The following is a 14,380-nucleotide window of genomic DNA, read 5'->3' as shown; positions in this document are numbered from 1 at the left end:
GTGTAAAATAATGTGTATATTAATGACTCTGGACCACAACAGAATGTGGAAATAAATGGTCACAGAAAAAATTAAAAGAGCTTTCATAAAAAAGTCCCTGAGATGAACTGACCTTTAGAATAGAGAAAACTGTAACCCAGTGACAGAAAATGTGAAAAAAGAGATGAGTTCATGTTTTCAACACGTTTTGCAGCAGTAGCAGTTTTACTCAAATACAACCGAGCATAACAACAGGCAGGGTGAAATAGAATTAACAGCATCACCAGATGGCATCAGAGTGTCATCATACTGAGTCAACACGTTTGGCTTTGACAGCAGCTGACACGTCTTTGATAGACAGTGGCTAACAAAATTATCATTACTATTATTCATCAATTTTATTTTTAGCCGTTTTGATAGTTGTGATGTTATGACTGTATTTCAGCTCTGCAACAATGACATAAAAAGTTACATCAAGCACAAACATCACAAATTATTCTAAATCCACTTAAACAACTGACCTTAACATATAAAACAGGTGTGTTATCTTTACATGTTTAGTGTGTCAAGAGTCAAGCTTGAGGGAAACGAGAAGCTCTGACTTAGGACACATTTTCTGCAAATTACCATCTGCTTAATGTATCTTTAAGAAAAAAAACAAAAAACCACCAGGAACTGACATGAGGTAAGAGGCTTCAAGTTTTGACCTCCGATAAGACTGTTTGGGAAAAAATAATTTAAAGTTAGTGAAATGGAAAATTATACATATATATAAAAAATGAATGCATGTGAGATGCTTCAGTTGATGTTTTGCATGCACATGACTCACACAGTGTGACGAAAAAGACCGATGCATGGAAAATTCAACACAGTGTGGTTGTGTGGTCAAACTGAGGTGTGAACCTGAAGGGGGTATTTTTCTCTCTCATGTCAAGTTCTAGTTTCAGGCCAGGGGCTAACACTTCTAACAGCCTTTTACTGCAAGGGAAGAGGTATACAAGTAGGATTTAAGATATTTTAAAAACAGCAGTGTAGAACGATTGACTAGATTGATTTAACAAATTACATTTGTGCAATCAGCATTTCCATTGCAGTAATCACAGATGTGCTTCTTTTCATTTGAAGATTTTTAGGGAGAAGAAAGTGCTGCTTAGTCCTTGGTCTTGCATCTGTTTGTTAGGGTGTAATGGGCTGGAAACAAACTTCCCTTGACTCAGCCAAGTAAAACTTGGTTTTATGTTAAAATCAGTTTCTTTAGGACGCCAAACAGCAGCCAACAGACAATATAGTTGGTTATATTGTTGGTCAAACCTTTAACCAGGTTGCTATTGTTGCTCTTGTAACTTTCCTATCTACTCAGCCACCAACAAATCAAACATTTGGTGCTTGATGCTGACATTAAGATGTAATCTGACTTCCAATTCAGAACTCTGTTTAATTTGAATAAAATTAAATGATCAAAATGATTAAAATGTTTCATATGCAAGATGATATATCAATGACCATTTAAAGTAACTGTGGTTGTGTGGGTGGTAAGTGGTTGAAAAAAGATTATTTTGTACATAGGTTTGTTACTAAAAGAAGGTTTCTGGGAGGTTGAGACCGTTTCTGCTAAATTTAGCCGATGAAGACTTCTTGTGCACTCCAAGCTACATATCCTGTTGACACCCACCGATGCATTTATTCTAAGTAAACACGATTGGTGGTTTGTCAGAAGCTGAGAAATGGCCAGCCACAGCCTGCATCTCGCTGCTCAGCAGCCACATGTGGCTTTGCTTCTCGTTTCACTGACACTAATGTACAATACCCCAGTGCTTTGAAATGAGAGTAGAAAAAAAAGTGTCCTTTGTTGACTCAAACAAACAATTGTTCAGTTTTGCATGTGAGCTGGTTTTGTAAGAATGTCTAAAGAGAAAATCTTTCTCCATAAGCAGGGTATTTAGGGTATTCTAATGCACCAATAAATGCAGCTCTTTTGTTCTTATTGGTACTGAATCCATGCAGTTGAAAGACACTTCAGAACTCAGTTTGAGGCAGTCTGTGTAAATAGTAATAGTTTGCATTACTAAAACCAGTTTCCATAACCCCCCCGTAGAAATGTTCAGACACACACACACCCACGCACACCCACACACGCACACGCACGCACACACACACACACACACACACACACACACACACACACACACGCGCGCGCGCACACACACATACACACACACACACACACACACTGACTGACTGAATAATTCAATAGCTGTGCAGGATAAGATATTATGCAGCTTTCATCGGCCTTTTGATTGCTGCCAATACACTCTAACCAAGTCTGGTCTGCTGGTTCACTATTACTCAGGTCTACGTACCCCTATGCAAGTGCTTACTTAAGCATTTTTATATTTATCTAAATTGCTGATTATTGCAGACATGCAACAGATCAGGTGTAATTTGAAATTCCTGAACATAGTTAACACTTTGATCTTGTAATCACATTTTTTTGTTTCCGTAGCAAATCAACAATAGCCCAACGAAAACATTTCAATAAATCGAGGGAGTTATTTTCATCTCCGCAGAAAAAAAAGACATTGTACAATCTGTGTACCATGTAAAGTACAATCTCCTTGCAACGTGTAAAATGCAGGCAGTGTATCAACTCTCTGATTTCCGTAGATGACAATATGACCTGCTTGCTCTGAAGTGGTAAGACCCACGTACAAGCGTGCATACAGCGACCTTTTATCATCAAAGCACACACTTGGCTACCTGATGGGCTTTTAGAAAAGAGAGAGAACTGGTATCACATCTGTGTTCAATTCTGACTATATTTCAAACGAAGTCTTAAACAAAGTCAAACTTGATCTTCTTCTGGGGGAAAAGGATTGATTCTATTTGTACATGTTTATATCCAAACAAAATGTGACACAGCTTATGAGTTGTTCCTACGGCGGTCATTTTTAGTGAGTGTAGATATAAAAGATTCATAATGGTCATATCAAAATAATAGCTTACAAAATTAAAGTCAGGGATAAATACAATTTATTTTCAGAATATAAGGTCATGTAACACAGAGCTTTTTTTATTTTGGAATAATTCTAAAATGCTCCGGTTCAAATGGGCTGCAGGTTGACAGAGGCTTTCACTTTTGCTTATGCAAGTCATGAGACATTCCCTTCTGTCCTTCTGTGAGCAAACAGTGGTGCTGATAATGCCGAGGCTGTGGGACATTCCCCTCTGATAGCAGACCGTGGTGACCTTTCCAAGTGTTTATGTTTATGCATTTAGCAGATGCTTTTATCCAAAGCGACTTACAAATGAGGATATAACATTACAGCTAACATCAAAGCTAACAATAAGCTACATAGAAGGAAACCTCTAGTCAAACTCTGTCAGAGGTGACAAGAGTGCAGCTATTATCTCATGCATTGGTACATATTTGTAACATAAGCAGTTGCACAGAAGTAGAAATGATTATGTGGGCATAAAGGATAAGATTTTTTCTATCACTGAGCATCAAAAAGAAATCCTTCAGGGAGGGGACAGAGTCATTGAGGAATGTTCAAAAACAGCTAAAAAAGAAGACAACAGAGTGCAATGAGGAGAAGATAAAAAAGAGAAAAGCTGGAAAGCAAGCAGCAAAATAACACGAGAGATGTCTGGCTAGGGATGAAAAAGATCACAGATTTTAAAGTCGGAAAAGGGTGGAATGCTCTCTCTGGGTCGGGAATGAGATCTTTCCCCAAGTGGAGGAGTTCAAGTATGTCAGGGTCTTGTTCACGAGTGAGGGACGAATGGAACGTGAGATTGACGGGCGGATCGGTGCAGCGTCCGCAGTGTTGCGGTGTCGCTGTGAAGAAGGAGCTGAGCCAGAAGGCGAAGCTCTCTATTTACTGGTCAATCTACGTCCCCATCCTCACCTATGGTCACGAGTTGTGGGTAGTGACCGAAAAAACGAGATTATGAATACAAGCGGCTGAGTTGGACTTCCTCCGCAGGGTGTCTGGGCTCTCCCTTAGAGATAGGGTGAGAAGCTCAGTCATCCGGGAGGGGCTCGGGGTAGAGCCGTTGCTCCTCCGCATTGAAAGGAGCCAGATGAGGTGGCTCGGGCATCTGGACTTCTCCCTGGACACCTCCTGGTGAGGTGTTCTGGGCATGTCCCACTGGGAGGAGACCCTGGGGGAGACCCAGGATATGTTGGAGAGACTATGTCTCTTGGCTGGCCTGGGAACGCCTTGGGGTCCCCCCAGAAGAGCTGGAGGAAGTGGCCGGGGACAAAGACGTCTGGGTTTCTCTGCTCAAACTGCTGCCCCCGCGACCCGACCCCCGGTAAAGCGGTAGGTAATGGATGGATGGATGGATGGACTTTAAAGTGAAAGATAATCATACTAATGGAAGCCTGGGCAAAGCTAGTGACCTGAACATGTAATTTAATAAGTTCAGTTCAGATCGACACTTTGCATGCTCTTTCTTGGCCTCCAGCAACACAGGCCTCACACCCAACCTCTACCCACATTCTCCTTGTCCATCCATTTTCATCCGCTTATTTGAGGTCGGGTCGCAGAAGCAACAGATCCAGGAGAGAAACCCAAACATTCATCTCAGCTGACTTTTCAATGCATTTGACATTCTCCTTGTCACATCTCCATAATATCGCCAATTGCCTCAGTCATGGATCTTAACACAACTTCACCAACATCTCCTCCAAATGAGGAGACACTGAGATCTTTCTCTAGTCTCCCCCTTCAACCTGTCTGTCTCCTGTAGTCAGATGAAGAGGCAACTGGAGAGAATGAACTGGAACAAGGCTGCAGGTCCAGATAGTGTGAGCCTGAGGATCTTGAAGATCTGTGCAGAACAGCTATGTGGGCTTCTACAGCACCTCTTCAACCTTAGCCTGAGTCAGGAGAAAGTTCCAGTGCTGTGGAAGACATCCTGCCTTGTTCCAGTACCTAAAGAATCTCATGCATCTGCCTTGAGTGACTTCAGACCAGTTGCTCTAACATTCCATATCAGAAAAGTCCTGGAGAGACTGTAATGGACTCACCTAAATAAGCAATGAAAACCAACCTCACATTAATTCATAAATCCATTTCTAGAAATTAAAGAAATATAGCACCACAACAAACTTACAAAGAAACAACAGACCTCAAACTGCCTGAAAAGAAAGGAGGATATTAATCAGGGAGGAGACGATGACACCAAGGATCTTCAGAAAACAGCTTTAATGAAATGCTCAACACAGAACTAAAGATTAAAAAAACAGAGACGTTTACTTTGTGGTTTTGTCTGCAGATGCCAAATTTTATCAGATTTTTTTGTTTGATTGAATTATTTATCCATAATCAGTATCTAATTTTAATGTTTTTGAAATTTGTTTCAAAAGAAGTCCTGAGACAGTTAACTTTTTGTGCAAGTCTATATAATGGGTTCAGATTCTCTTGCAGGGCCTTTTAACGGTGGAAAATGTATGTTGTGTAGCTTGCGATCTGTTATGAAATACATGGCACAAATCTGTCTAAGACCTGATTTTCATGACATTATGGGTGCAAAAAGGCTGCAGCAGCCAGTGTCTTTCCTGACAATCAAAACATCATTCTGGTGACCTCTTTTTTACACCTTTGTTGTGGTTTCTGTTGATGATGACTGTATGTAAAAATGTAAAAATAAAAGGTTAACTGTCGGCCACGGACAGTTAGTTAGTGCCTGTCCAAGAGATGACTTTTTAAGATCTCTTGACAGCTCAAAGTTGATTTTCTGGTCTTCTTGAACAAACAGTGATGATGTTTTCATTGTATATGAGTTCTGTCACGTGGACTGAAAGATGACCAAAGCAAAACAGAGCAGACTCACATTAAAGAGTGTATTTTCTCAGCAAAATCACAGCTGATTGCATTTAGCAGTAGTGAAAGCAGGATCTAGACCATTACTAAAAATAGTAATGCTAAAGGTAATACTAGCAAAGAGCTGACCCTGTCAGTTATCAAATAAAGAAGCAATTGACCTTAAATGCAGCCTGATAGATATAGTGAAGTAAAAACAGCTGCCATTTCTCATTGAAATTAAATGCAATCAGTTAGAATAAATACAAATATAGTGCTTAAATAAACACAATAGATAAATGCAATAAATCCATATTTAGCTTTCAGTGTTCTCAAACCTTATGCTAACAAGTCCACTGCAACAATGAAGACTCAGACTTCCAGAGAAAGAGGAGACAGCAACTGCAACTCTTTGATTTGCTTCTATATCTTTTACATCAATCTTTGCAAGCTCTGTCATCAGTTTTACTGAAAAAAAATGAAGGCACAATCACAGTTTGCAGGATTGCTTTGTCCCACATACTGTTGTTTCACATGATGGGTTTCTCATGACAAGGGTTCTTCTCTTATAGAATGTCTCATTATAAAATTTAAGCACTTTTGAAGTATTTTCAAGGTAGATTTTCAAGATTATCCACAATTTCGCTAGGCTGATAAATTAAATATTATATATATAATCAAAACAGAGGAAAACAGATATTATTGCACAATAAAGAACCCAGATTATGTTTAGTCTAACATGTAAGACTTTCTGACAAATCATTTCAATTAAAAAAATTCTTAATTGAAAATAAGACATACATACATAAGAGTCCTTCATTACAAAATAGACTTATGCTCACTGAGAAGCACTGAACACAAAGCATTAATGACACCCTGGTTAATCAAATTAATGCACTATGAAAATTGTAACCTGAGCTGGTTCAAGTGCTCTTTTTCTCCTTGAACAAAAAGAGTAAAAATGTCGGGATGGCAGAGAGGCAACGTCGGTTGTGACTCCACATATTGCCTCCACCATACTGGCTGTCTCTACTGTGCTAGTTTTTTTACTAAAGCAGTGCAATTACTGTTTCTAGCACCAAATGCAACACACTTTTCATACCTTGAAAAGACCACATTAAATTCAAGCATTTCTAAAGATTTCCATCAGCCGTACAAATCCTGTTGAAAAGACGAACAAAAACATAAATTGCAATTTCAGATCTTAATCTTAATATTTTGTGACTCTTATTAAGTATTGCTCACATATTTATGATAATAAAATATGATATAAGCAAACATCTCTGGGATCGGATGTTTTCTTATTCTTTTACTGATCCATTTGTGCCACAAACCAGATATCATAAAGAAATGACATATTTTTGGTTATATATTCCTTTATATAAACATATATATGATTTATTTCAGTCATGCAATTAGGATGATGAAACTCTGCTTTACCTTTACACAAGTTGGAAAGAAAATGCTGTATGGTTGCTTTCATTGAAAATGGGTCACCTCTATGCAAAAATGTAGGAAGCTTTTTGTTTCAGCCAATCACTTTGATTTCCACTTTGTAAACTTTGAACAACAAAATCTTCCATTTAAGTAGGAACACATCAGTGTGGGTGATATACCACAATGATCGGAGGACTGGCTGCTTTCATTCTTCTAAGTACTTTGGGTGAGTTCAGTTCCTGTCTGAGTTCTGTCAGAGGAAGACAACTGAAAAAGAAATTTAGATAACTTTACATTGTGAGAAGTATTTTGTCTGGTCATATTGTAAATATATTATTATTTGTCTATTTTCTTTAGCTGTGATTCAAGCCCTTGAGGTTCCTCATCAGATCTCTTTGACGGAGGCTGTGCTTGGTGACAATGTGACTCTGATATGTACGGTCTTTGATAAACCTGGGTTGTTTTACTGGTATAAGTTGGATCTTGGATACATGTTCCAAACTGTTGCTCAGGGCAGTTTTGACAAAATAGAACTTCAGGGACAGTTTAACAATACAAGATTCAATGCCACAAAATTGGGTAACACGTATCCCCTCATCATAAGAAATGTGAGCAAAGAGGATGAAGCATCATACTTCTGTCAGGCAGGAGCAGCATATAAAATGGGATTCATTAATAGCACATATTTGGCTGTGAATGGTAAGGTTGAATCATCTTGCTCTGTTTGCACATCTGTTTCAATACCTCCCCCAAAAAACTAATAAATTTAACTCTTGTTTCTGTCTTTTTGGGCATCACTCAGATCCTGAAAATAAGCAGAAAACTATCTACGTGAAACAAGCTCCAGAAAAGAAGCAGGTCCCAGAGGGAAACTATGTGAATCTGGACTGCTCATTCCTCTCCAAATGTCCAGGTGAACGCAAGGTGTTCTGGTACAGAGCTGGATCAGAATCCAATCCAGGCATAATTTATACTGGCAATTTCAGCTGTGATAAACAAGCAGGAGGGAGCTGTGTCTCCCGTCTGTCCAAAATCATAGAGAACCGCTCAAGTACTGGAACCTACTACTGTGCTGTGGTCACATGTGGAAAGATCCTATTTGGAGATGGAACTCCAGTGGAGATAAGTATGTTTTTGAGTCTTTTATTTGATATACATGTATATGTGCAGTATATATATATGCTTTTTATTTATTCAGTCCTCTAAAGTTAATTTAATCAAATCTGCATGAAATGTTTAAAGCTGTTGTAGCAGTGTAGTTAACAGGGTACGGTATATGAGTTAATGTACTTTTTCAGGTTTTGGCTGCCTCTACCTGTTCTTCCTCTCTTTGATTTTTCTGTGATCTTTTGCATATGAGTTTTCTTCTTATTTCCTGCGGTACTGTAAGTGTCATCAAGGCTGTAGCCGCTCAGTGATTCATCCCTCTTGGGCAATCTTTCTTGCTGTATGATGTTGTCAACTTAAGCACGAGCAGCACCTATACTTGCACCTTAAATAAAATGCAGTATGATGTAATGGGAAAATAATACAAAGTACAGCCAAAAATATAAATCAGAATTTAAGGTTTTGATTCATTTCAGGGCTGCACGGTGGTGTGGTGGTTTGCACTGTTGCCTCACAATGAGAGGGTTCCAGGTTAAACTCCTAGCTGGGGACTTTCTGTGTGCAGTTTGCATGTTCTCTCTAGGTACTCTGACTCCCCCCACCACCCCCCCCCCCCCCCCCCCACCACCCCCGCAACCTGACTAATGGCTTAAGCATGTATGGAAAATGGATGGATGGATTAATTTTCAGGGAAACCTGCAGCTCTGCTGTTTTAGATGTTACCTGAACCACTTCAATATATGACATATTGATATGTTATATTTTATAATTCTTTTGTAAAATCTTTAGTCAGTAAAGAATGATATAAGCAGGGAAACAGCTGAATTGTGTAGACTACAGAGTCTAGTTAAGAGTCTCCAAAACCTTGACCTGACATGGTAATATTTACCTGTACTAAATGCGAAACACACTGAGGCTCATGGAAAATCAGTATCAAAGCTTTTTATAGTTAGGGAAAAAAATCCAACTTTTGACTTGACAGTGGTGCTAAATATGATATGTTTTTCTTTCTGCTCTTTTCTTTTTAAGAAAAAATAAATATATCTGAGTCTTCGTAGGAATAAAATGCTGATAATGAAATCTGTGTGAGACTTAATCTGTGTGAGCTCACAGTAAGTTTTGGAGATGTGGGAAACTGTTATAAGAGATGAAAGAGACAATACAGTAATTACCTGTTTGGGACATTTTCTGTTTCCAGAACAAGAATACCCGCATGTCACCGTGCTTGGGACACTGTTGGCCTGCTGTGCATTTTTGAATATCATTGCATTTCTGATTCTCATCAGAAGAAGGCAAAAGCCAGTTTGTGAACATTGCAAAGGTAGGTTAATTAAATGTACGCAACATGATTTGGAACAACATTTGAAGTCCCTGTTTAACGTTGTGCAAGTTCCCATTGTGTCTAAATCAAAGCATGGAATTCAGAAGACCTCTGAAGGTGTTCTGTCATATCAGGCGCCAGGACATTTACAGCAAACCTTTTAGGGGAATGTTAAAGTCTAAAAACTTTTTTAGAGTTATGTATATATATATATATATATATATATATATATATATATATATATATATATATATATATATATGTCAGAGTCACTCAGGGCCATTTTTCCTGTAGTGACTGAATTTATTGCTGTTAATGTTTGGTTTTCATAAACAGGAGATCCAACAGCTTTTTTCCTGTAGTGACTGAATTTATTGCTGTTAATGTTTGGTTTTCATAAACAGGAGATCCAACAGCTTCCAATGTTGAACAGGTCGGATCAGCTGGAGATCAACTAGGCAATCTGGTGAATGCAATCCAAATGTTATCAAATGCACAACTTCACTTTCATTGTACTAACCATTTTACACTGGATAAATACCACCTGTGATAAAAATGAATCCTGATTTCTAGGACTGAAACACAAAGCAATATTCAATTTTGTAAGAGAAAAGTGAGAGTTTATTTATCTATTAAAGTCCTTAAGATAGAATAAGATGATGATGTTTTGAAACAAAAACTTGAACAGATAATCTGCGAACATGACGGGACTTTTGCTCTGTTGAGAGAGATAACTGAGTGGTTAAGCAACAACTTCACACATTCTATATTAGTCTGAAGGGGGAAATTGCTCACTGGCCTTTACCATGAGAAGCTCCTAAAGCTCATCTAACATGAAGCAGAGACAGACGGTAAAATAGTGAATTGCACACAGGATGTCTGATAGCAGCATCAGCTTTTTTGAACTAACAACAACAATATAATCTGTCCTTTTATTTGGAGGACTGGCGAGTTTACCACCAACAATTATTTCTTTACCAATCTCTAAACTCTTACCTCTTTTGTCTGAAATGTTAGTGACTCCTTCACAACACTGCAGCATCTGTGGTTATGTTTTTAGAAACATGTGGCTTTTGTAACGCTGTACGAACTTGCCACAAAGCCTACTTTAATTCTCTCCTTATGTTACCACAAAATGTATGACATGTTCTTTTAAAACATATTAGTTGTTGCAGATTTATTGTGCATAAACTTAACTGAAAATCTCTATTAACTTAATTCGTGAGCTGCAGAGGAGGTGCACTGCAGTGACAGCAATAGCTCCGTGTAGCTCCTAGCTCCCAGCTCCCAGGAAGCCGAGACTAGGGGGAGTTTGCACTTCATGAGTACAATTGGGTGTTTTTACTACATCACTATAAAGGCTCTGACCAAAGTTTATTTGTTATCTATTTTAAATCATTAAAAGGTTTGTGATATTTCAACAGTGATCTCTAACCTAATTCATTCACAGGATGGTGAAGATGTTGGATTAAACTACGTTGCACTGGATTTCCCTGCACGAAAAGCTAAACGATGGAAGAATAAGAGGGAGTTACCTGAAGACTGTACTTATTCTTACACGAGAAACTATCAGTGATGGACAGTTTTTTGCTGTAAAGTTATTATTGATAACTCAGAGACAGTTAAGCATAAAAAGCACTTATATTTGATCGCTTGTTTGTAATATATTTTCTATATGTTGAAATATATGGATATATGTTACTTTAATGATCATATGTATGACTGTTATCATTCATTATTGTCAGATTGATCTCTAACCATTAAAAAACAGAATGAAATATTGATTAGGCATTAAAAAAATAAAATAAAATAAAACATGCTCTATATTTTATGTTGTGTTTGTCTCTATGGTGAACATTGACTCTCTTATTTTATGACACTGTTTTCCAACAAGTGTTGTGTTGTGTAGCAGCTAAACTCCACCACCCAGCTAACAAAGCAAACCACTCATACACTCAGGAGGCCCTTGAGACAAAGACTGTTCTTATGACAATTATATACTGTTATGTATATTGAAGAACTTTGGTGTGGCAGTTAGCACTGTTGTCCCACAGCAGGAGGGTTCCTGGTTGAATCCCTGCTGGGGCCTTTCTGTGTGTAGTTTGCATGTTCTTCCCGTGTATGCGTGGGTTCTCTCTGGGTACTCTGGCTTCTTAACACTCCCTGAAAAACATGCATGTCAGGTTAATAGGTGACTCTAAATGATCCGTAGGAGTAGTGCGAGTGTGCACGACCTGTTTAGGATGTACCCTGCTTCTCGCCCGATGACAGCTGGGATAGGCTGTCATTAAGGCTCTTTGTTGGATAACACTGATGTAATGGTGACCGTTTCATCAAGCTGAATTATTTTCACTGAAACTAGCATATCTGAATTAAAAGAAAACACAGAAAATGACAAATAAAAACAGATATGATCTTTAAGTGATGAGTCTTGGAGTGGGACTCATTTGTCATTTAAAGGTAATTATGTTATTAATTCATTTATTCCAGTTTAGAGCCATCTCTATAGGCCAATTCCTGCCAGACTAAGTAAGTGTTGTGTTGAAAAGGCAGTGACACAAAAACCTCATTTTAAATGTTAGCTTTATTCCTCATATGTTGGTTTTACTGTCAATCTCATTTGACAAAACTTTTAAGTCTCCTGACCTGACTTAGTCTGACTTTATGTAAAAGAAGTTACATTCATGTCTTGGTTTATATTGCTATTTTATACAGCAAACACTCAGAGGACGTCAAACTACATTGTTGTCCAGCAGCCGGCAGTATCAGATCCAGCTGGTCCAGGAGACTCAGCGACTCTGCAGTGTTCAGTCCTCTCTGACTCTGAGAAGAAGACGTGTTCAGGAGATCTCAGTGTGTTCTGGTTCAGAGCTGCATCAAATAAATCTCATCCACACATCATCTACTCTGATGGAAACAGACGCAATGAATGTGACAAGAGAGCTGACACTCAGAGGAGATGTGTGTATCACTTCTCTAAGAACATCAGCTCCTCTGATGCTGGGACTTACTACTGTGCTGTGGCCACATGTGGAGAGATACTTTTTGGAAATGGAGCTAAACTGGAAACCGGTTTGATTTTTTTTAAATCTTCCAATGATATAGTGTCTGGTAAGTTTTTTTTCAGAGTAAATGATATGTACTCTGTATTTCTTTGATTTCCAGAGAAAACAAGTTCTGAATTCAAAGTGCTGCTGATCATAACAATCTGCTTCGGCATTTCTGTGATTGTAAATGTTTTTTTCATCTGTTATAAAACACCAAGAGCAGCATGTGGAAAATATCAAGGTAAGTGTTGTTCACTGAACTGAATTATTTAAATCTCTAATCAAGGTAGTCCTAGTATATAAAGTAGAACAAAGCGTTGTCTATGTCATGGAATAAAATGTTGGATATGAGTAGATGTATGACATATCACAAACTAATGAGCACAACTTGAGTCTCTGTGTTACTGTTTAATCCACTTACTATTTCTTTCATTAAACTTTAATCCATCATGGACTACTTTAAATGATACTTTGAGTCAGCTTTGAATCCTCCCTGAACAGTCAGAATGAATCCATGACACTCCCACTTTATTATGTTTTAGGGAGAGAAAACAACTCTTCAAAAGGAAGACATGACAACTTGAGCCAACCAGAAAATGATTTAGTAAGGGATGATATGAAATCACCTAATCTGCTGCTGTACTGAAATATTTACTTTCAGCTGGATGTAACAATATGAAGTTAAAATTAAATTTAATCTGCACAGGCTGAAGGTGGACATGATCTGAACTACGCTGCGTTGCATTTCTCTGGAGGGAAAGAAACATTCACATGTTATATATTATATATATTTATTTATTATACATATTTATTCAAATGTAGATAAACTTTTTACCTCCACCCTAATACTGATTTGATGCACTGCCAATTGTGGCGGTGCACCAAAACCCAAAAGTCAGATGCATCAGTCCAAGCTTCACTTAAAATGTGGCTTTCATCTCTTTTCTCTGTTATGGTTGCTCTCCTGGCCCCTCTGACTGATGAGAAATTTATTCCTGACAGATTGTCTGATGATTTCTTTCCCTTAATCCAATCCTCGTGCCCCCTTTTTCAGTGCTGAGGGCACTTCTGTCTTCAGTAACTACAAGTAATTCACGACTCATTAAAAACACAAGTAAAAATAGTAAATTAAAACATAAATACAGTAAAAAGTGAGCGAGCTACCAGTCTATGCATCTGCATGTTTTTCTGATAGTGAATGTTAGTCAGTTAGTAGATGGTCAATTTGATTACTTTTCATTGAATAGGTAACCTGAAAACCACAAGTTATTTCAGGTTGGTGGTTTAAACTGTTAAACAAGACCCATAGGAAGCGTTTTCAAAACAAGCATCTCTACAAGCAGTAGGAGATATACCAAAAGATATATCAAAATAACCCAAGAAGACGTTCGTTTGTACCCTGAAGTATGGCACACTTCAGAATGTCCAAACCTGGACTGTGGGCCTTTCTGTCATGCTTCATGTTACTTTCCACCTTGACGTAGCATCAATCTAACCATCAGACTCTAGTCTTATTATTTGTGCACAAACTTTATCTGATTATTCAACACCAAACTTTTTTTGAAAATACTGTGAACCCATAAAATTGTGTCAATCTTCAACTTGTTATCTTTCCATTTAAATTAATCAACATTATGAGAGTCTAAATTGTAGCCAATACACTTTGGACAGAGCAAAAA

General features: G+C 38.1%; 2 protein-coding genes across 3 annotated transcripts in view; both read left to right on the top strand.

Moving 5' to 3' along the window:
• The first annotated feature begins 7,400 nt into the window (after nt 1–7,400).
• The window catches only part of LOC140317824 (uncharacterized), a 98,064-nt gene continuing 91,084 nt past the window's right edge, over nt 7,401–14,380 (top strand). The window contains exons 1-6 of one of the 2 annotated variants that reach the window (XM_072395332.1): nt 7,401–7,452; nt 7,584–7,925; nt 8,029–8,352; nt 9,532–9,654; nt 10,059–10,120; nt 11,105–11,297. In XM_072395332.1, the coding sequence (XP_072251433.1) occupies nt 7,410–7,452; nt 7,584–7,925; nt 8,029–8,352; nt 9,532–9,654; nt 10,059–10,120; nt 11,105–11,230 (1,020 nt within the window). In that variant the 5' untranslated portion in view covers nt 7,401–7,409 and the 3' untranslated portion in view covers nt 11,231–11,297. Of the gene's footprint in view, nt 7,453–7,583; nt 7,926–8,028; nt 8,353–9,531; nt 9,655–10,058; nt 10,121–11,104; nt 11,298–14,380 lie in introns of those variants that run through there. The other variant, XM_072395331.1, reaches the window with a different exon arrangement.
• On the top strand, nt 12,339–13,461 carry LOC140318510 (uncharacterized). Its single transcript, XM_072396341.1, has 3 exons — nt 12,339–12,726; nt 12,820–12,942; nt 13,244–13,461. The coding sequence occupies exons 1-3, from the start codon at nt 12,339–12,341 to the stop codon at nt 13,345–13,347; spliced, it is 615 nt and encodes a 204-aa protein (XP_072252442.1). The 3' UTR covers nt 13,348–13,461.

This window comes from Leuresthes tenuis, unplaced genomic scaffold (genome assembly GCF_036924035.1).
Source record: "Leuresthes tenuis unplaced genomic scaffold, fLeuTen1.0.hap1 SCAF_11, whole genome shotgun sequence".
NCBI lineage: Eukaryota > Metazoa > Chordata > Actinopteri > Atheriniformes > Atherinopsidae > Leuresthes > Leuresthes tenuis.
The sequence above is the reverse complement of the archived record's forward strand: the minus strand, read 5'-3'. Positions and strand labels throughout refer to the sequence as shown.

Excerpts from the sequence above, each read along its gene's own strand:
- LOC140318510 (XM_072396341.1), top strand. The coding sequence starts at position 12,339 with ATGTCTTGGTTTATATTGCTATTTTATACAGCAAACACTCAGAGGACG. Across the intron at positions 12,727-12,819 it reads TGGAGCTAAACTGGAAACCG|AGAAAACAAGTTCTGAATTC; the intron begins GTTTGATTTTTT and ends TTTGATTTCCAG. Across the intron at positions 12,943-13,243 it reads AGCATGTGGAAAATATCAAG|GGAGAGAAAACAACTCTTCA; the intron begins GTAAGTGTTGTT and ends ATTATGTTTTAG.